Source organism: Pristis pectinata, chromosome 28 (assembly GCF_009764475.1).
Source record: "Pristis pectinata isolate sPriPec2 chromosome 28, sPriPec2.1.pri, whole genome shotgun sequence".
Taxonomy (NCBI): Eukaryota; Metazoa; Chordata; class Chondrichthyes; order Rhinopristiformes; family Pristidae; genus Pristis; species Pristis pectinata.
In genome coordinates this window covers 29,201,815-29,223,128 of record NC_067432.1, presented here as the reverse complement: position 1 = coordinate 29,223,128, position 21,314 = coordinate 29,201,815, and the positions used below count along the sequence as shown (strand labels likewise).

The following is a 21,314-nucleotide window of genomic DNA, read 5'->3' as shown; positions in this document are numbered from 1 at the left end:
TGACAAGTGTCTGAGGGCTCGTTCACTTTCCCTGCAATTGGAAGTCAGGTCAAAGTGCTTATGAACCAAGGATAAGTGTCGGGACTTGCACATTCACAAATATCAGTTATACTGGTCCTGGTTACAGTTGGTTTAGTTCTGTGACCCCAAGCCAAAGTTGGCCAGGAAACTCCACTCCACTGGAAGTTCAACCCCCAGGAGCAGAAGCAGCGGTGAGAGGGAAGTACTGCCTTTCCTTCCAGATTACTTCTTTCATTTTCCTCACCCAGGGTTTAAAACGGTAAAATTAAAATTCACAAGAATTATTCCAAGTATTTTAACAAACCGTATGTGTCCCGGTGGCCTCATGCTGGTTGTTAGAGAAGTGGTTACATGGTTCTGGCTTTTAAAATGAAGGAGAGGATGATGAGGAAATGGCAGGACAGAGAGGCTTCGTGACAGAGAGCAAGTAGACGTCTGATGGAGACAGTAATGAGGGACGTTGGCAAAAACTGTACTGTCCTTGTGCAGTAAGAATCCCGAAATGTCAGCCAGAGAGCGCAAGGAACAATTGCTGGGATCAAATGTGTGTGTGTGCGCGGGGGAGGGTGACCTGGGTGCTCGGTAACCGAGGTACTGTCTCTGCAAACATGAGCCTGCAGTGCCTGAGGCAATGGTCACGTGATGGGTCGAACTGGACAAAGGATGGACCCAGGTCGGGGTGGAGAGAAGTGACCAGGGTATAAAAGAGTGAGCACACCAGTGGTGAGGTCTCTTGGATTTGGGTCACCACAGGTTAGGTCGTGGACCGATCGGAATGGGGCGCTGCAGTTAAACGGGCTCAGGCGCACTCCCGAGGTAAGTACCACTTGTTGTAACTCAGCAATAAAGTGTGTTGTGTGCAGCACTGCATGTGCAAGACTGGGTCCTATCGGGTCTGTGAACAATCCCGTTTAACTCCGGCACAACATCGTGATGAACCCAATCCAAATGTCTTAGTAGGTCAGGGAATATCACATCTAGGGAGACTACTTCAGGGCTAGTAATTCAAAGGAGTGGCATCACTTAATCCCATTCCCAACCTTTCTCCATTATCCTCGGAAATTAATTCACATAAAAAGGCAAATGATTGATAACTTGAAAATTTTAAGGAAGAGAATTCTTGCCCTCAAAGGGAATGCATTTTGGATCTGAACAACTCTATGAAGAAATTTCTCGTTCACACTGCGCAATCTATTATTTTGTTGGGAAGCCTCGATGGCTCAAAGTGGTGCTTTGTTGCTTTGCTCCTTCCAGCTCAGTGCGTTCCTGCTGAAGCTGATTACATTTCACTCACGGCCACAGACTGTAGCAGCAGCCCTTCCATCCACCCAGCCAAGAGCAAAACATGACAGAGCAAGGCAGGAGCTCGGATATGACTGGAAGGCACTCACAGATCTTGAAACGTGATGGGCTGCAATAAAAGGTCAGGGATATCGGAGTAATTCAACTTACACAGAGAATTAAGCAGGTTACAAGTCAGCAGAAACAGCTCTCCTAATAATTTGCTACTTGAAATCAAGAAATTATTAAACTGCAAATCGTCAATTGTTTTAATCACTGCATTTCAACATCCACAGCAGATGATTTCAGAGGCAACACTCTAATCATGAGATCAATGACACAGTCCCACTTGTAATCTGAAACAGTTGGGGATTGTTTAGGTGGAGACACAGGAGACTGCAGACCCTGAAATGTGGAGCAACAAACAATCTGCTGGAGAAACTCAGTGGGTCGAGAGGCATCTGTTGGGGGCGGGGGGAGAAGGAATTGTCAATGTTTCGGGTCGAGACCCTGCATCAGGACCTCCAGATTCCAGCAGCTGCAGTCTCCTGTGTCCACGCTATGGACCAGACCGATCTTATAAAGACCTTCACTGTCAGCAAATTGGAATAAAATCTTAAAATCTTGGAAGAGAAAGGCCAACAGAAAGAGTGAATCTGAAGCAAAAAACTGCAAATGCTAGAAATCTGAAACAAAAAGCAGAAAATGCCAGAACCATTCGTGTCAGGCAGCATCTGTGGAGGGAGAAACTGAATCAACGTTTCAAACACCTGTTGGGTGTTTCTGGAATTTTCTGGTTTGGTTTCTTTTTATCTAACCGGCACTTGATCATCAGTTCATCAGTGACCCTGTGACAAGGGCAGCATTTGTGTAATCAATGACCAGAGTTACTTTCGATTGCAGGAACCAAGCTATGCCAAGAATTCAGCAGTTTTGACCTTGGACGGCCTTCTCAAACATGGGCACAAGCTGCACATTCAGTAGCAGGTATTAGTTAGGAGCAGTCTGAAACAGCACCAACCCTTCATTGGGATGTCACTGAAGAATGTGATGGTGCACCCAGGAGGTTGAGCAGTGTAAGATCACACTACACGGAGAGCTACGTCTCCACTTCAACCAAATGAAACTGCAGGAGGCACGTCATTCCTGTGTGACTTCCTGGCTCGCTGATTACTACGTTGGCACTCTGGTACAGATGTGAGGAAGTGTTGCACTGTCAGAGGTAGCATTGCTCAGGTCAGATGTTAAACCCAAGCCCAGCCGTGCTCACAACAGATGCTATATGGAAAGGGTGGGGGCACCCTCCTCAGTACCATAGTCAACCATCACCACCAAAACACTCCACACGTGGCACTGCCCGCTACTCAAATCAGATGTTGTATTTCTTGTTTTGCAAAAGTTAGAACACTTCAATCACGGTAAGACACTGGATACTGCGAAAGGTGCATTCTGAATGCATCCCTTTAATGGAGACACAAGAGACTGCAGATGCTGGAATCTGGAGCAAGAGACAAACTGCTGGAGGGGCTCAAGAGGGTCAGGCAGCATCTGTGGAGGGAAATGGACAGTCCAGATGAAGGGTCTCAACCTGAAACGTTGACTATTTCCCTCCACAGATGCTGCCTGACCCTCGAGTCCCTCCAGCAGTTTGTTTTTTTGCATCCCTTTAATCCCTGCTTTGAAATCTAGGGAAATATTGCAAAAATACAACTCAAAACTACCAGCTCCAAATGTCACATGGGACATTTGTTATTTACAGTCAACTTTCAGCTCTCATTATCGTTCCGACAGTAAAATGGAAACAGTAATCCCAACACTTGAGGCACAGTTTGTGAAGACATCAAATAGATATGGTCATCTTTGGAGTCAATTTAAAGCTTTTCTTTGTAAACATTTGGGAAGGGGAAAAAGGGAAGGAAGAAATGTCTTCCTGATAATGTGAAAATTTAACCAAGAGAAGTCAATGAACCTGCTATTATGTGGAAACTGTATTAAAATCAATTGATAGTTATTACCCAAGAGCTGATCGAGGGCACCATTTCAATGGCACTTACTAATTTAGCTCCTACACACTAGTGACAAAAACCTTGTTCCCCTCAAACCATCAACATTCAGAAGTATGAAAATAAAACTTCTAAAATTACTCCCAATTATTGCAGAGGGTCTGACACAGTGAGAGACAGCAAAGAGAAGGATGCTCGTTAAATATAAGTAGATCTTAAGTCTGTAGCTGCAATTTATGCTCCTCAGAGACTTGGTGATCAGAATTTGTGGCACAGATGGATGTAGTAATAATGTTCCAGGGCCAAACCTTGGTTTTTTGAACTCCACTGGGATGGAATTATCACCAGACAACAAATAACCAGCGTGGCACACCATGAGCCCTGCTGGGAAGTCAACCCACAAGGCAAGGTCTAGGTTCTCACGTGAAGACCAACTGTTTCTTTTTATTGACCTTTCCTGGCGCGAAACATTACAGTGACATTTGCTTCTGTGTGTTTCCCATTGTTGTCTCAGTTTGATTTTCCCTGTTTGGAGAAGCAAATGGAAGCAAATTAAAGGGATGTCAGTGTTTTTTTATCCACTGGCTTTACATCTGCCATCCTGCCCACCACCGCCCCCGCCCCCGCCCCCTCCGAATGTTGTGGAGTCAGGTCTGGGGAATGTTGAAACCCAAAGTTGTGCCAAAGGATTTCCAAACAACAGCAAATCCCAATTAACCCAGGTTTTTAATGTAGTCTAAGAGCATGATTTTACCAACTACAAGTGAGCTTCCAACTTGCACAAAAATATTCTTTGATGACAGATTACAGAATGAAGCAAGACTGTAGTTGCCAAGGCAACAGCATGCAACTAATTGAAGAAATCTTTAAGATGTATTCTACTCCATTACAAGTTTCATAGATGAAAACCTCTGGTGATTGAGCCATCTGGGAAGCAGGATCACGTGCAGACCATCCTGCAGTTAACGGAGACACAACATCTCTCCTAATGCATCAGCCTCGGTGTGCTGTCAGCATCTTGCAGCAATGCATCAACAGAGACCAAAACCCTATTAACAAGGCCATTAGTTGTGTTCAGAGAACTCAATAGAGGCAGAACGAGAACTCAACCTGCTGTGCGAAACATTCTAAACCAAAAATATGAACTTTATTTATTCAGGTAAAAGAAACTGGGAGGAGACACAGCAGTAAAGGGTAAGGGAATTGCAAAACAAGTCGTCCAAATCCAAAACTAACGCCCGGAAATAAAAGCCAGTTGAAGGATAGGATCAAAGACTGCAGCTCAATAACAAGTCAATCGAGGTTGGAAAGCGAGGGAGATGTTGGAACACATTTTCTGAAGTGGTGTACTTAGACACTTAAGCAAAGTCTTTGGTGGATGAAGAGGCGAAAACAGACATCAAGCTCTTAAAATTAAGCACTTACATGAAAGGATAAATTGTGTATGCTGGGAGTTTGTAGCTACATGCAGATTACTCATTCCCACATATATATCATCCAGTTCTCAACTCCCTTCACAATCATCTCCTGGATCTGGATTTGACTGCAAGGGACCTAGACATGATTCAATTCTCAAAGGAAGAGTGAAGTTTTGCAAGCTCCCTACCTTAAAGAAAAATTCTTCAAGTTCTAGATATTAAAACAAGGGAGAGGACTGGCAGTGCAGGGCAGTGGCAGGAAAAAGCAAAGTCAAGTGTATTGCCATCTGCACAAGTACATGTGTGCACAGATGCAATGAAAAACTTACTTGCAGCAGCATCACAGGCACATTGCATCACATTCACAAGAAAAGCATAAATTAAACAATTTTTACAAGAAAGAACACAATTAGAACAAAAATAAACAAAGTCCATTGTAATGCAAAGTGATCAAAGTGGTCGCCATGTTGTTAAACTGTAGTGATTAGGGTTGTGCCAGTCGGTTCAAGAACTGAATGCAGCAATATAGTTACAGTGGAGCCCAAAAATGTGGAATTCCAAGAAATGCCAAGCTGTGATCTACTGGAGGCGGTGAAGAAATGATCAGAACAATTTTTCTGCGTAACTTGGCACCAGTCTCAGAGGCTGGAGTGGAACTGGACCAACGTGGGTCTGCATCAGCCGAGTGCAGTGCCTGGAACTGCAGGATTGGTGATGGAGGAAAAATGATACTTGTGGCTGAATCTGATCGACAGAAACAGAACAACTGAAGAGATGTCACTGGATAACTAACCCTGACTCAAGTGTCTTGGGGGTCACTCATACCCTGTTTATTTTTAGTTTAGCGAAGATTTAGATTCTTAATCCAAGCAGGGAAGAAAAAGGATAAGCATGTGGATGAGAAGACCAGGGAAGACAGAAAGAAGGTGGCAGAAACAGGGAAAGACAGGACATCAGGAGGAGGAAAGCCTCTCACCAGAATTTGTCACTGTTTGATAAAACCAGTAAATGTTCAGGGCGGAAGGTTGGGGGTGGAATGAAGTTAATCTGAGCATCAAAACACGAGATGGGTTGAGGCAGGAATTTAGCCAACCGTGCCTTATTCAAATGTTCAAGGTGCAAGGGAGTTGCAGACTTGAAGATCAAAATCCATTTAACATTATTCCCAAAATTTACGCAATTTCCAAAAGAGTTCACTTTTACCTTATTTTCATTTGTTCCATTAGATGCACTCAGCAAAGCCCCTCCCTCATTAATACTCAGTACTGTGTTTGCTGACCTGATTGTCCAAATGGACTGTGGATTCCCTAACAATATTTCTGCTCATCACAAGTTTCACGGTGGGGATAAACGCACTGGGGCAGCATCACCATCTCTATACGAGCCACAACACAAAGCAAGTTTTCTCCAAAAACTATAGCCCAAACAATTCCTGCTTTCTTCTTTAAGGGCCCATGGAGCAGAAGGTGACCAGAGCCTCTGGCATGGTGGGAAGCATTTCTTTGCACTTTTCTCATACAGCAGCATGACCAATGTGATTTGTAGCAACACACGAGGTGCTGGAGGAAATCAGCGGGTCAGGCAGCATCTGTGGAGGGAAATGGACAGTCAACGTTTCGGGTCGAGACCCTTCATCAGGACTGGGTTATCTTAGAATCTACTGTTGGGCAGCATTGACCAAGCCCAGAGCTGGGCTAACACTGGTTCTAGGTAATCTAGGAAGACAGTAAGGAAGAGAAAACTCAGACCACAATCAACAATGGCCATAATTCACCCTCAACATAAAAAAAAAGGATTTGCCTTGCAGCTGTACCAGCCTAGGTCATTTCATGAGACGACCAGGAAGCTGCCTGGATTACAGTGTATGAGCTACAAGGAGAGGTTGGACAAACTGGAGTGGCGGAGGCTGAGGGGAGACCTGATAGAAGTTTATAAAATTACAAGAGACATAGATACACAATCAGAATCTTTTATCCCTGGGGTAGAATGCATTTAAGGTGAGAGGGGGAAAGTTTAAAGGAGATGTGCAAGGCAAGTATTTTACACACAGAGTTGGTGGGCGCCTGGAACGGGTTGCCAGGAGTGGTGGAGGAGGCAGATATGATAGCGGCATTTAAGAGGCTTTCAGACAGACATGTGAATATGCAGGGAATGGAGGGGTGTGGATTATATGCAGGCAGAAGGAATTTAGTTTAATTTGGCGTCGTGTTCAGCACAGACATTGTAGGCTGAGGGGCCTGTTCCCGTGTTGTACTGTTCCATGTTCTATGTAATCAAACCATCCAAACGTATCCTCCTGAATCATCCACTTGCAAAGTATGAAACCACCTCACAAACCAAACTGATGACATCGGGAGCTGGTCTGCTGGTCACACGGATTCCACCAGGGGGAGCTCCCCAGCACCCCGTGCTGCACCTGAGAACTGAAGAGGCTTCAACCACTCGGTGGTGCCTGGTCTCAGCGTGGAGAAGGCAGCTTTGCCAGAGGACGTGCCCATGACTCATTCCTCAGTTCCAAGAGCACCATGATACCATTGTGGAATGCCTGGTGTTTGCAGCTTTCTCTCCTTTTAAAGATGAGCCAAGCCTGGTCTTTGAACAGCAAGTGACAATGTACAGCAAGTACACACTTGCAGCACCAACTTGCAGGGCAAATATGGCCAATGGGATTATTACTCGATCAAACTGTTCTTCAAAATCAAATAATTAAGCAACAAAATAGAATAACTTTGGCATGTCAACAGTGGTCATGTCTTCGACGATGAGTTACTGAAGGCAGCCTTTAAGTTACCAGGCCCAATTCTATCAACAAGTCCCTGGGAGGAGGTCCAGTCACATGATCTCCCACCACAAACCACCGTGGACCCTCACATCCACCACAGGTCAAGACGAACACCTTACCATAGAACCACAGAAAAATACAGCACAATACAGGACCTTCGGCCCACCATGTTGTGCCAACCTTCTAACCACACCAAAGACTATCAACCCCTTCCTCTCACATATCCCTTTATTTTAAGTTCCTCCATACGCTTATCTAACAATCTCTTGAACTTGACCAATGTATCAGCCTCCACCACCACCCCAGGCAGTGCATTCCATGCACCAACAACTCTCTGGGTGAAAAATCTCCCTCTGACATCTCCCTTGAACTTCCCACCCATTAACTTAAAGCCATGCCCTCTTGTATTGAGCATTGGTACCCTGGGAGAGAGGCACTGGCTGTCCACTCGATCTATTCCTCTCAATATTTTGTATACCTCTATCATGTCTCCCCTCATCCTCCTTCTCTCCAAAGAGTAAAGCCCTAGCTCCTTTAGTCTCTGCTCATAATCCATACTCTCCAATCCAGGCAGCATCCTGGTAAATCTCCTCTGCACCCTTTCCAACACCTCCACATCCTTCCTATGAGGTGACCAGAACTGGACACAGTACTCTAAGTGTGGTCTAACCAGAGTTTTGTAAAGCTGCATCATTACTTCACAGCTCTTAAGCTCGATCCCATGACTTATGAATGCCAACATCCCATAAGCTTTCTTAACTACCCTATCCACCTGTGAGGCAACATTCAGTGATCTGCGAATATGAACCCCCAGATCCCTCTGCTCCACTACACTGCCCAAAATCCTGCCATTAACCTTGTACTCCGTCTTGGAGTTTGTCCTTCCAAAGCGTACCACCTCACACTTCTCTGGATTGAACTCCATCTGCCACTTCTCAGCCCAGCTCTGCATCCTATCAATATCCCTCTGTAAGCTTCGACAGCCCTCCACACTATCCACAACACCACCGATCTTTGTCTCATCTGCAAACTTGCTAACCCAGCCTTCCACCCCCTCATCTAAGTCATTAATAAATATCACAAAAAGTACAGGTCCCAGAACCGATCCCTGTGGGACACCACTAGTCACAGCCCTCCAATCCGAATGCACTCCCTCCACCACAACCCTCTGCTTTCTACAGGCAATCCAATTCTGAATCCACACTGCCAAGCCTCTCTGGATCCCTTGGCCTCTGACCTACCGAAGAAGCCTACCATGTGGAACCTTGTCAAACACCTTACTAAAATCCATGTAGACCACATCTACTGCACTACCCTCATCAATCTTCCTGGTCACCTCCTCAAAGAACCCTATCAGGCTTGAGAGGCAAGATCTTCCCTTCACAAAGCCATGCTGGCTGTCCCTAATCAGTCCATGATTCTCTAAATGCTCACAGATCCTATCTCTTAGAATCCTTTCTAACAGCTTGCCCACCACAGACGTAAGGCTCACCGGTCTGTAATTCCCTGGACTATCCCTACTACCTTTTTTGAATAAGGGGACAACATTCGCCACCCTCCAATCCTCCGGTACCATTCCCGTGGACAACGAGGACTCAAAGATCCTAACCAATGGTTCAGCAATCTCCTCCCTCGCCTCACAAAGCAACGTGGGGAATATTCCGTCAGGCCCCGGGGACTTATCTGTCCTAATATTTTCTAACAGCTCCAACATATCCTCTCTCTTGATATCTACATCCTCTAGAACATTACCCTTACCAACACTGTCCTCAGCGTCATCAATGCCCCTCTCCTTGGTGAATACTGAAGAGAAGTATTCAATGAGAACCTCACCCACTTCCACAGCTTCCCGGCACATCTTCCCATCTTTGTCTCTAATCGGACCTATCTTTGTTCTAGCCATCCTTCTGTTCACGTACAAGTAAAAAGCCTTGGGATTCTCCTTAACCCTACTCGCCAAAGCCTTTTCATGTCCCCTTCTCACTCTCCTCAGCCCTTTCTTAAGTTCCTTCCTTGCTACTCTATATTCCTCATGAGCCCTGTCCGATCCTTGCTGCTTACACCTTATGTATGCTGCCTTCTTCTTCCTAACTAGTTGTTCCACCTCTCTTGTCACCCATGGTTCCTTCACCCTACCATTCCTTCTCTGCCTCACTGGGACAAATTTATCCCTAACATCCCGCAAGAGATCCCTGAACATTGACCACATCTCCATAGTACATTTCCCTTCAAAAATGTCATCCCAATTTACACTCTCAAGTTCTCGCCTTACAGGCTCATAATTCGTCTTCCCCCAATTAAATATCTTCCCATCCTCTTTGCTCCTATCCCTGTCCATGACAATGCTAAAGGTTATGGAGCAGTGGTCGCTGACCTCCGAATGCTCACCCACCGGGAGATCTGTCACCTGACCCGGTTCATTACTTAACACTAGATCTAATATGGCATTCCCTCCAGTCGGCCTATCAACGTACTGTGACAGGAGTCCATCCTGGACACACTTAACAAGCTCTGCCCCGTCTAAACCTTTGGCACTAAGCAGGTGCCAATCAATATTTGGGAAGTTGAAGTCTCCCATTATAATAACCCTGTTATTTCTGCATCTTTCCAAAATCTGCCTCCCATCTGCTCCTCAGTATCCCTGCTGCTACTGGAGTCCTATAGAATACTCCCAGTAGAGTAACTGCTCCTTTCTTGTTCCTAACTTCCACCCATACTGACTATAGAGAGGATCCTTCTACATTATCAACCCTTTCTACAGCTGCAATAGTATCCCTGACCAGTATCGCCACCCCTCTTCTGAAAACCAGGAATATTCAATATCCATTCCTGCCCTGGTGTCAGCCATGTCTCTGCAAGAGCCACAATATCATAGTCCCATGTACTTATCCAAGCTCTCAGTTCATCACCCTTATTCCTGATACTTCTTGAATTTAAGTAAATGCACTTCAGCCCATCCACCTTTTATACCCTGTACTCTGCTTCTCCTTCCTCAAAGCCTCTCTACCTGTTAGATCTGACTTTTCCCCATCCCCTTCTTCCTCTGACCTACCCCTCTGGTTACCATCCCCCTCGCACACTAGTTTAAACCCTCCTGAACCACCCTAACAAACTTGGTGGCAAGGATATTGGTCCCCTCGGGTTCGGATGTAACCCGTCCTCTCTGTACAGGTCCCACCTTCCCCAGAAGTGATCCCAATGATCCAAAAATCTAAAACCTTCCCTCTTGCACCAACTCCTCAGCCACGCATTTATTTGCCATCTCCTCCTATTCCTACTTTCACTATCGCGTGGCACTGGCAGCAATCCCGAGATTGCTACCCTTGAGGTCCTGTTCTTCAGCCTTCTGCCCAGCTCCCTAAACTCACTTTTCAGGACCTCATCCCTCTTCCCACCTATGTTGTTGGTACCAACACGAACCACGACTTCTGGCTGTTCTCCCTCCCGCTCAAGAATCCTGTGGACCTGGTCAGTGACATCCCGGACCCTGGCACCTGGGAGGCAACATACCATCCGGGATTCATGCTCACTGCCACAGAACCTCCTATCTGTTTCCCTGACTATCGAGTCCCCTATCACTACTGCCTTCCTCTTCTCCTCCCTTCCCTTCTGAGCAGCAGGATCTGACCCAGTGCCAGAGACCTGGCTACTGCCGCTTGATCCCTGCAGGTCATCCCCCTCAACAGCTTCCAAAGCAGAAAACCTGTTATTGAGGGGAACAGCCTCCGGGGTCCTCTGCACTGTCTGCTCCTTTTCCCTCCCCTGACAGTCACCCTTCTATCTACTTCCTGGACCCCAGAAGTACCTGCTGTAAGGGGAGTTGACTGTCTCCCGATGTACAGTATCTACATAACTCTCTCCCCCACTGATGCTCCGCAGTGTTTGAAGCTGCAACTCCAGCTCATCAATTCTGAGCTGAAGTTCCTCCAGCCTCAAGCACTTACTGCAGACGTGCTCACCGTGCACCACAGTAAGGTCCACGAGCTCCCACATCAAGCAGCTGCAGCACACCACCTATGTCCTCCATCTGAACTAATTCTTTCCTTACCTAGTTTTTTCCTACTTAAAAATCATCTATAACAGATAACAGGTAAACCTTACCTTTACCTACCAGCTACTCACCCACATTGCCCCTTTACGCCGAAGCCCCTTGAGCCAAAGCCCAAAAACACTCTGCTCCCTCTCACTCCAGTGCCCGCTCTGACGCTGCCCACTGGATTTGGCAGTCTTCTTTTTAAACTGTTCGCACACACGCTACCAACTGACGTCACGTGCCTGTGCAGTTACTCCCCGCTATCCCCGAACCGTTAGAAAAACTTATCTGTTCCGAACTCCTCAGCTGCTTCCAGCAGGTGAAAGAGGAAATTATCATAATTCATGGTGCCATTCACCACATCTAAATATCTAACTATGATGAATAGCACCGTGAGATCTCTTAAAAAACACAACTAAAATAGCAAAATGAAAAAAAAATCTAGATCAATGTCCTCGGAGACCTGGAGGGTCAGTGGAATCAGAGAGCCTGGCGTGCAGAACAATCTACGGACCCAGTTGGGAGGGGTCACACCTCACTGTCACTGCACCTTCTGTTTTACAGAACAAGTGCTACAATACTACAACAAGTCACGACAAACTACAACAATAAGTGAACAGCAGCTAAATTAAAATATCTCCATCCTGATCCAGGATGCGGTTTATTCCCTGCGGTGCCCAACGGTCCCGGAACACCTCCATGGTGCCCATGGGCACCGCATGTTTTCTCCAGGGATACCCGGGCACGAACATACCCCTGGAAGATTGCCAGGCGCTCAGCTCGGGGCAGCCTTTGGCTGCTCGCCTCCAGGACCCATGGATAGCCAGTTTGGGCAGGCCCAGGAGGAAGGCTATCAGGACATCTTCCTCCCATAATCGAATGTTCAGAGGCTGGGGCTAAAATGTAACCGGAAGGCGAGGAGCTGCCCCTTCAGGATGCAAATAGGGGCTGCAGCCTCACACACTCCATACATGTGGTACACGGTCTCTTCTAGCCCACACAAGTGACATGTGGCTGGGAGATCCATGTACAGACTTGAAAACTTATTGCAGGGCAGCACCCTGTGCAGCACCCTCCACCCCAGGGCCCCCGACGTACAAGGGAAGAACCCCCACATACAGGGACCTCCACAGGGGACCCCCCTCGCTCCCGGGTGGACAGACCGACCGCCATGGTGTGTTGGGACGGTGAAGGAGGGAAGTGTAGGGTGTGGAGCAGTAACCTGTATGGAAACCGCCTCTCTGCATCTCAGAGCGGTACTGTGGGTGTTGATGAGAGACAGCTCAACTTACGTGGGACCAGCTCCCGAGTGAGATTCTGGGGCCTGGGTCCAACGAACAATTCCGACTGAGCGGAGCTGAGCCCAACTGGAATCGCTCCACACACACGAGCTGCACCGACACCCGATGAAGTCAGCACCTCACTGTCGGGGTGGGTCACACCTCACTGTCACCCCACCGTCGGGGGTGGGGGGGGGGGTCACACTGCACCAAAACCAAGTGCTGTATCAGACTGAGCCTTGGGGAGATATCCCGACTACCTCCGTCTAACATTCACCCCCAAATGAAAACGCCTGAATTGATGCGGCAGGTCCAGGGATCTCAGCAGTTTCCCATCGCGCCGTTTCAGTTGCCCTCCCCGTCCCACACCCACCGTCCATCCTCGGCATCCCCACTGCTGCTGTGAGGCCCAACACAAACCAGAGGAACAGCCCCTCCTACCCCACGGCAACCTACCCCCCATGGGACCACTTTCAGGGAACCTGCGCCTGTTCCTCTCACACTCCCACTGGGCCACCGTATGTTCTCTCTGCCTGTCTTCCTCATCGGTTTCCACCTACCACCCATCAGCCCCTGGCTCAACCCCCCACCCGGCTCAACCGCGGCCCCCCCCGCCCCCCCCCCAGCTCAAAACTCCCCCTCCCCCACCCGGCCCAATCTGCCCACCTGGTTCCACCAATCACCTACCAGCCCCTGCCTCATCCCTTCCCCTTGCTTCGTTATACTGGTCACCTCCCCTCTACACCCTCAGTCCTGATGCAGGGTCTCAACCCAAAACATCAACCATCCCTCTGCCTCCACAGATGCTGCCTGACCCGCTGAGTTCCTCCAGCACTTTGTTTTTGATATAGTGACTGAATTATTATTTCTTCTAAACTGTTAAATATCAGCAGAAGAATATGTTAACTGTACTAACAAATGTGAGCATCAGATTATTTAATTTAATTAAACCCCATTTCAAATTTATCTTGCACAGATCTAGCAGTGAAAAATACAGACAAACGTTGGCTTTGGGTGGCATTATTTCCCAGCTTTCAACCTGGAATTTCTTTTTACAGAGAAGAAATTCCTTCTTCCAGGAAGCTGGTACCGGCAGCGGGAAGGGTGGGAAACACTGAGATGGAGAAAGTTAAAATCTAGTGGAAAAACTTGAAAATGTTCAGATTCAAGGCTCCTGGAAAACGACATAAGAAGTAAAGTGAGACTGAAAATACTTGTATCAGTGTGGAGCTGCTGCAACAGAACAATGCCCTGGGAAATGTAACATTGACAGAAGCTGCTCATATCACTGGAGAGCTCCGCAAAAAAGAAATTCCAGGTTGAAAGCTGGGAAATAATGCCACCCAAAGCCAACATGCACTGACTCAGGACAAAATCTGAATTACTTACATGGATACAAAATGTAACGAAGGACCCTGAAGATAACGCACATTTATGAGGTCAAAATCCCCAGAAGGGAATGTGGAATAGTCGCCACAATAGAGCCACTGCAGGGAGTATAATCACACTTCCACATTGGGGTCACTTACCACTCGCTTTTCTCTGAAGTCAATGCCAACTGTGGTGATGAACTTGGAGTTGAATTTGGCATCTGTGTACTGATACAGGAAGCTGGTTTTTCCTACTCCTGAATCTCCAAGTGCTAGGAATTTGATGAGATAATCGTAGTCTCCATCAGACATGGTGAGAACTGAAAGTGGGCCTGCAACACAGGAGGAAATGGTTTCAAATCGTCTCTGACCAGGTTGGATGCAGTCACCATAAAACAAACCACTGTCAGGTTGGGTAATGTTGATGATCACAATGGACAGTACAGAGCACCAAGATTTACATTAAAACTGCATCATACATGTTGTAATACTGGAAACTCAGCAGATTATCTGCACACCAGCTCCTACAGACAGAGAAGTCACATTGAACAAAGCGACCCCTTACCTTCCCCACACTGTACAGGTAGTTCTGCTATAACGCGTGCTTCCACAATGCGACTTGGATATAACGCAATTCCTGAATTAGGGAACACTATTTGTATTACACAGGCCAAGTTGATGATAGTGCGATTTCAATCGAGAACTAGAGAAGCACTTAAGAGTTACTTTGGAAATTGCCAGGCAGAATAAGATGCTGTGTTGGCAAAAAACATTCCACTCCTCATAGTTCCCAAACACCACCATCTCTTAAGAACATAGGCCGCTGGTCTCACTGTGGGAGGCCACTGGAAATTGATAAGCCATCACTTCTATTGACACTTGTGCAAGGACACTTGATTAAACCATGTAACGTGCAGCCTTTAACATGTTTAGCTTCCAGTAACAGATCAAACTTTTATAGCCTTTGAAACCACCTTTATTTCTGAAAATCCTGCAGGAAAAATAACTCTGTTATTGCGAGTCTGAAACTCTCCAGCCCCTGGCTGCTCTTTTCCCATTGATACAATAGTTTTTAAACACAAGGTTTCTCAGGAATGCGGCTGTGATGCTATCGGAGAACTAGGGTACCGGGAATGTGGGGGAACCTCTTGCCCCTGCTGCCACTCTTGTACCACGGACCACAGCTCGAGGTGGTGCCTGCCTGTGAGGGCTGGGGTGTAATCGTGTGTGGTGGGTGTGGTGAGGTCAGGTGGGGTGGGTTGGGATGGGTTGCAGTGGGTTGGGGATGGGTGGGTGGGGTGGTGTGGGGTGGGCTGGGCACGGGTGGGCTGGTGTGAGGGACGTGACCACTGTGCTGAGGGGTGGAAGTCAGGGTGATCTCCTAGCCGACACAGTGAGCATGACCACTCCAGGGCCCTGGAAGCAGCCGCTCCACGTTGTCAGACCGTCCAGATCCAATGGTTTCCCTGAACACCTCCGGCTGGACGTGGCGGAAGCTGCCAGCTCCCCCTCCCTGTGGCTGCACTGCTCCCCCTGACCCAGACCTTCCACCATGGTAACATTCAACAGCCAGCAGTCGCAGTGCTGCAGCCTCTCCACGCTGAGTCACGGGGCAATCCTCTGCTGCAGGAGCACCAGAGGCATGGGCTCACACCAGGGTCCATGCACAGGCAGCCAGGACCAAAGTACATCAGCGTGTGTTCCTGTGGGCACTGGAACTGGAGGACCATCAGCGAGGTAGTACTGGGGGTAGCAGTGTCCACCAGAGGCAGCCTGCCAGTTCCCAATGGACTAGATCACGCTGAGCAACACTTTAGGCATTCCTAACCACAGGCATTAAAATTCTAGCCTGCCAATGATGAAACACACAGCCCCCTGCGAGGCATGGAACTGTCACTTGCATCATATGACCATCTCATGAGAAGCTGGAGAGACAAAGTTCAACATTCTTCGACGGCAGCTACTTGTTACAAGAACGATCAATGAAACAGATGACCCAGAAATAATAAAGAAACTCACTCAAAGGCACTGAACCAGAAATGATTACAAGCCGAAAGTAAAACCAGCCGAAGACGAGACATTCTTTCAACTGGAAGGATTAAGTTATTCGAAGAGCAGTACCTTAATAGCCATGGGCAGCACAGGCAGCAAACACACAGCAGGCCATGAATCTAAGCTCCAAAATAAAACTCTGATAACCTACTATCCAATTTTTTGGAAATCCATTGGTTTGGGGTCTGTCAATGTTGGCATCACTCCCTTCAAACACACGAGGGCCCCAGTTCCTGCACTTCCTTTAAACTTACTGGGTTCATTGGAGAATTTATTGTAAAACTGTGTAACATCTAAAAAAAAATGAATTAAAGGTGTGTTGGACATTAATAGGAATACCAGCCAATACTCTGGAACCACTGCTAGAATGACACCTCAGCATAGAGTTTTATTATACAACTTCAATGTAAGACCCAGCTATAAGTACGACAGCTGCCATCAATGGAATTGGCAGTATCAGTTTGTCAGCATTCATCCTTCAATATAAGAATATATTTTAAATCACACTTACTCACTCTGCTCAATATTCCCTTCAACCCTTTCGTCACCTGGTAATTTATCAAATCTTAAATTGTCCCCTCGTTTTTAAATCTTAACCATTAAACCCAGAAGTGAATTCTGAAGCTCCTCCCGGCCTTTGCTGAAGATTTCCAGTGTTCAGCTCCACGTTGTTGAATTCCATACCTCGAGATAAAACTCAGTACGTCAATACATTGCCTTGAAATGTTGTTAACCTAAGGCGCGTCATTTAATTGTACAGCACAGAAACAGGCCCTTCGGCCCACCACGTCCATGCCGACCTGTTTGCCCATCTACACTGATCCCATTTGCCTGCACTAGGACCATATCCTTCTATGCCTCTTAAACACAGTAATTGTATCTGGTTCCACCACCTCCTCTGGCAGTGTGTTCCAGATATCACCCACACTCTGTCCAGAATGTTATGCCCAAGATCCCCATCAAATCTCCAAACCTACACCCTCTTGTTTTAGACACCCCCAGCATGGGGAAAAAAGATTCTTTCTACCCTATCTATGCCTCTCATAATGTTATAAACCTCCATCAGGTCACCCCTCAGCCTCCATCACTCCAGGGAAAACAAGCCCAGCCTGTCCGATCTCACCCTGTAACTGAAAGAAAAGATGAATTATGAAAGGAAGTTGGCGGATAACATTCGAAAGGATACTAGGAGTTTTTTTAAATACATAAGGTGTAAAAGAGAGACACGGGTTGATATAGGACCAATTGATAACGGTGCAGGAGCTATTATAATGGATGATAGAGAGATGGCAGAGGAATTGAATGAATATTTTGCATCGGTCTTCACCGTGGAGGACATCAGCAATGTGCCGGTTAGTCAGGAGTCTCACGAAATGGAATTGAGTTCAGTTAAGATTACTAGGGAGAAGGTGCTAGGAAAACTAAATGGACTAAAGACTGATAAGTCTCCCGGACCGGATGAGGTGCATCCCCGGGTTCTGAAGGAGGTGGCTTTAGAGATAGCGGAGGCATTAGCGATAATTTTCCAGAAATCGATAGATTCCGGCGTGGTTCCGGAGGACTGGAGGGTCGCAAATGTAGTTCCGTTGTATAAGAAAGGAGGGAGGCAGCATAAAGGAAATTACAGACCTATTAGTCTGACGTCAGTGGTGGGAAAGTTATTGGAATCTATCCTCAAAGACGTGGTTACGGAATACCTAGAGGCGCAGGGCAGGATAGGTCCTAGCCAACATAGTTTTGTGAAGGGAAGATCCTGCCTGACCAACCTATTGGAGTTTTTTGAAGAAATCACAGGCAAGGTGGATAAGGGAGAGGCGGTAGATGTTGTGTATTTAGACTTTCAAAAGGCCTTTGATAAGGTGCCTCACAAGAGACTGATTAATAAGATGAGAGGTCATGGAATTACGGGTAGGATAACAGAATGGGTGGAGCATTGGCTGGTTGACAGGAAGCAAAGAGTGGAAATAAAAGGATCTCGTTCTGGTTGGTTACCGGTTACTAGTGGTGTGCCGCAGGGGTCGGTGTTGGGACCGCTCCTTTTTACCTTGTACATTAACGATTTGGATGATGGAATAAATGGTTTCGTGGCTAAGTTTGCGGATGACACCAAGATAGGGGGAGGAGTAGGGAGTATTGAAGAGATAGGAAGGTTGCAGAGGGACCTAGACAGTTTAGGAGAATGGGCAAGGAAATGGCAGATGAGATTCAATGTTGAGTAATGTGCAGTTGTACACTTTGGAAGCAGAAATAAGTGGGCAGATTATTATCTAGGAGGAGAGAAAATCCAAAGCACGGAAGTACAAAGGGACTTGGGGGTACTCGTGCAGGATACCTTAAAGGTTAACCACCAGGTCGGATCGGTGGTAAAGAAGGCGAATGCTATGTTGGCATTCATTTTGAGAGGTATAGTGTATAAAAGTAAGGAAGTGTTGATGAGGCTCTACGGGGCACTAGTGAGGCCTCATTTGGAATATTGTGCGCAGTTTTGGGCCCCACATCTTAGGAAGGATGTGCTGACGTTGGAGAGGGTTCAGAGGAGATTTACGAGGATGATTCCAGGAATGAAAGGGCTTACGTATGAGGAGCGTTTGTCGGCTCTTGGACTGTACTCGCTGGAGTACAGAAGAATGAGAGGGGACCTCATAGCGACATTTAAAACGTTGATAGGAAAGGACAGAGTAAATGTGGCTAGGCTGTTTCCCTTGGTGGGTGAGTCCAGGACCAGAGGGCACAATCTTAGAATTAGAGGGTACAGTTTCAAAACAGAGATGAGGAAAAATTTCTTTAGCCAGAGGGTGGTGAATTTGTGGAACTCCTTGCCACGTACAGCAGTGGAGGCCAGATCAGTGGGGGCGTTCAAGGAGGAGATAGATAGATATCTAAATAGTCAGGATATCAAGGGATATGGGGATAAGGCTAGAAATTGGGATTAGAATAGGTTTTTTTTCTTCCCCCATTCCCCATTTCTCATTTCTATTTCCCTTTCCTTGGAGAAGACTCGATGGGCCGAATGGCCTGCTTCTGCTCCCTTGTCTTGTGATCTTGTGAACTGGGGTGCTCCAGTCCAGGCAACACCCTGGTGAATCTCCTCTCCAGCACAGTCACACCTTCCTGTAGCATGGTGACAGGACTGCACACAGTGTTTTGTTGTGTAAGTCTAGCGTTTCTCTCAGCCCCTCACCTCACCAAAGGAACTTCCACCTAATACGTTTCTAAAAAAAACAATATTTTATCTCAGGCTAGTGTTGATTTAATCCGGCAGTAAGTTCATTTGTCCTATTCCTCACAGAACACACAGCAGATGAAGGCCTCTCAACCTGCTCCAACATTCGGTGGCATGAGCAGCGGTTTCCTGTAAAAAAAAACCCTCAGTTCCCTTAACATCCATGAATCTATCCATCGCATTAGAACATCAAAGGAAGCAGCAACAAATACGCTCCAGTCCTGACGTCACCGTCCCTTCCAGACCCCATTGTTTATTGTACCAAAGAGAAGCAGTGACCCAGCGCTGGTCCACAGGGAACTCTTGGGGAACCACGCTCGGGGGAAAAACTGCCCAGTTACCTGAAAATAATGTCATGTAGCTTAAACAACTTACCCGGGGCTTATATCAGTATAGCATGTGTACATGATTTTTGTTCATACTGCCAGATTTAAAGTCTTTCTGCAATAAAATTCCAACTACATTAATTTATTCATTTGATCAGGAGACTGGAGCCACTGGCTAAAGTGGCATTTATTGCCCATCCTCAATCACCCTCGAACTCTTCCCCACACCAACACCTTCCATTCCTTTGGCTCTTAGAATTGGAATTTATGCACCGTGGAACAGTGAAAAACTTGTCTTGCATACTGTCCATACAAATCAATTCATTGCACAGTGCATTGATGTCATACAAGGTAAAACAGTAACAGAACGCAGAATAAAATGTAACAGCCACGGAGAAAGTGATTACAGGCAGACGATAAGGTGTAAGGTCATAACAAGGTACATCGTCAGATCAAGAGTCCATCTTATCGAACTAGGGAATCGTTCAATAGCCTTATAACAGCAGGATAGCAGCTGTCCTTGAGCCTGGTGGTACGTGCTTTCAGGCTGTTGTATCTTCTGCCCGATAGGAGGGAGGGAAGGAGAGAGCATGTCCAGGGTGGCTGGGGTCTTTGATTATGCTGGATGCTTTACCGAGGCAGTGAGAAGTGTAGACAGTCCATGGAGGGGAGGCTGGTTTCTGTGATGTGCTGAGCTGTGTCCACAACTCTCTGCAGTTTCTTGAGGTTACGAGCAGATCAGTTGCCATACCAAGCCGTGATGCATCTGGATAGGATATTTTCTATGGTGCATCGATAAAAATTGGTGAGTGTCAAAGGGGACATGCCAAACTTCTTTAGCCTCTTACTAATAACCTTTAACTTCTGCCAAGTTCAGATCAAGCTGATACTTTAAGCTTTCTCTCTCCCAATGCTTCCAGACTTAGTTACAGAAATATCTACCATAATCCACAAACTTGTTCATTAACACAATCTTATTTACATGATAGAAATATGCTACAAATATCTTCTACTCTGAGAGCATTATCTGGAGTGCAGAGTGCTTGGTAAGCTTTTCTTATGCAAATATTCTTACCACACTAGTGAGTCACTGGTGATCAAAGGAACACCTCTGAAAATAATGTGTGCTGGAATTCAGGGGGAAGTAGGAGGGTGGGGGTCGATGAGAAAGATGTTGCTTCTTCCCCATATCCCCACCCCCCACTTAATTCTATGACCAGAGGGAACTTAACCCCTTTTAAGTAGAAAAGTTTTAAAGTTTGGTGTTTTCTCCAGAGCAGGTTTTAAAATCTAGTCTAAACCTTATCCAGTTTCTCTGGTGAAGTCACCCACCATCTACTCGAGTGGATCCACTGCCAGTGCTGTAGCTGTTCAGAATGCATTGAAAAACTCCGTCAGGTCGTGGGTACGTAGGGAAGGAGCAGCATTGTGTTGGTCATGATGTTTGGGCAAGACGTGTCACATTACTTCCTCGCCTTGATTGTGCAAACCTGCTTGTCCTTTTGAAATGATTGCACCAGAATTA

The 21,314-nt window shown here is 46.7% G+C and overlaps 1 protein-coding gene across 2 annotated transcripts in view; it reads right to left on the bottom strand.

Moving 5' to 3' along the window:
- LOC127584095 (ras-related protein Rab-27A) overlaps window positions 1–21,314 on the bottom strand; it is a 128,138-nt gene that overhangs the window by 23,983 nt on the left and 82,841 nt on the right. For both annotated transcript variants that reach the window (XM_052040658.1, XM_052040659.1), the window contains one exon: window positions 14,348–14,520. In XM_052040658.1, the coding sequence (XP_051896618.1) occupies window positions 14,348–14,500 (153 nt within the window). In that variant the 5' untranslated portion in view covers window positions 14,501–14,520. The remainder of the gene's footprint in view (window positions 1–14,347; window positions 14,521–21,314) is intronic.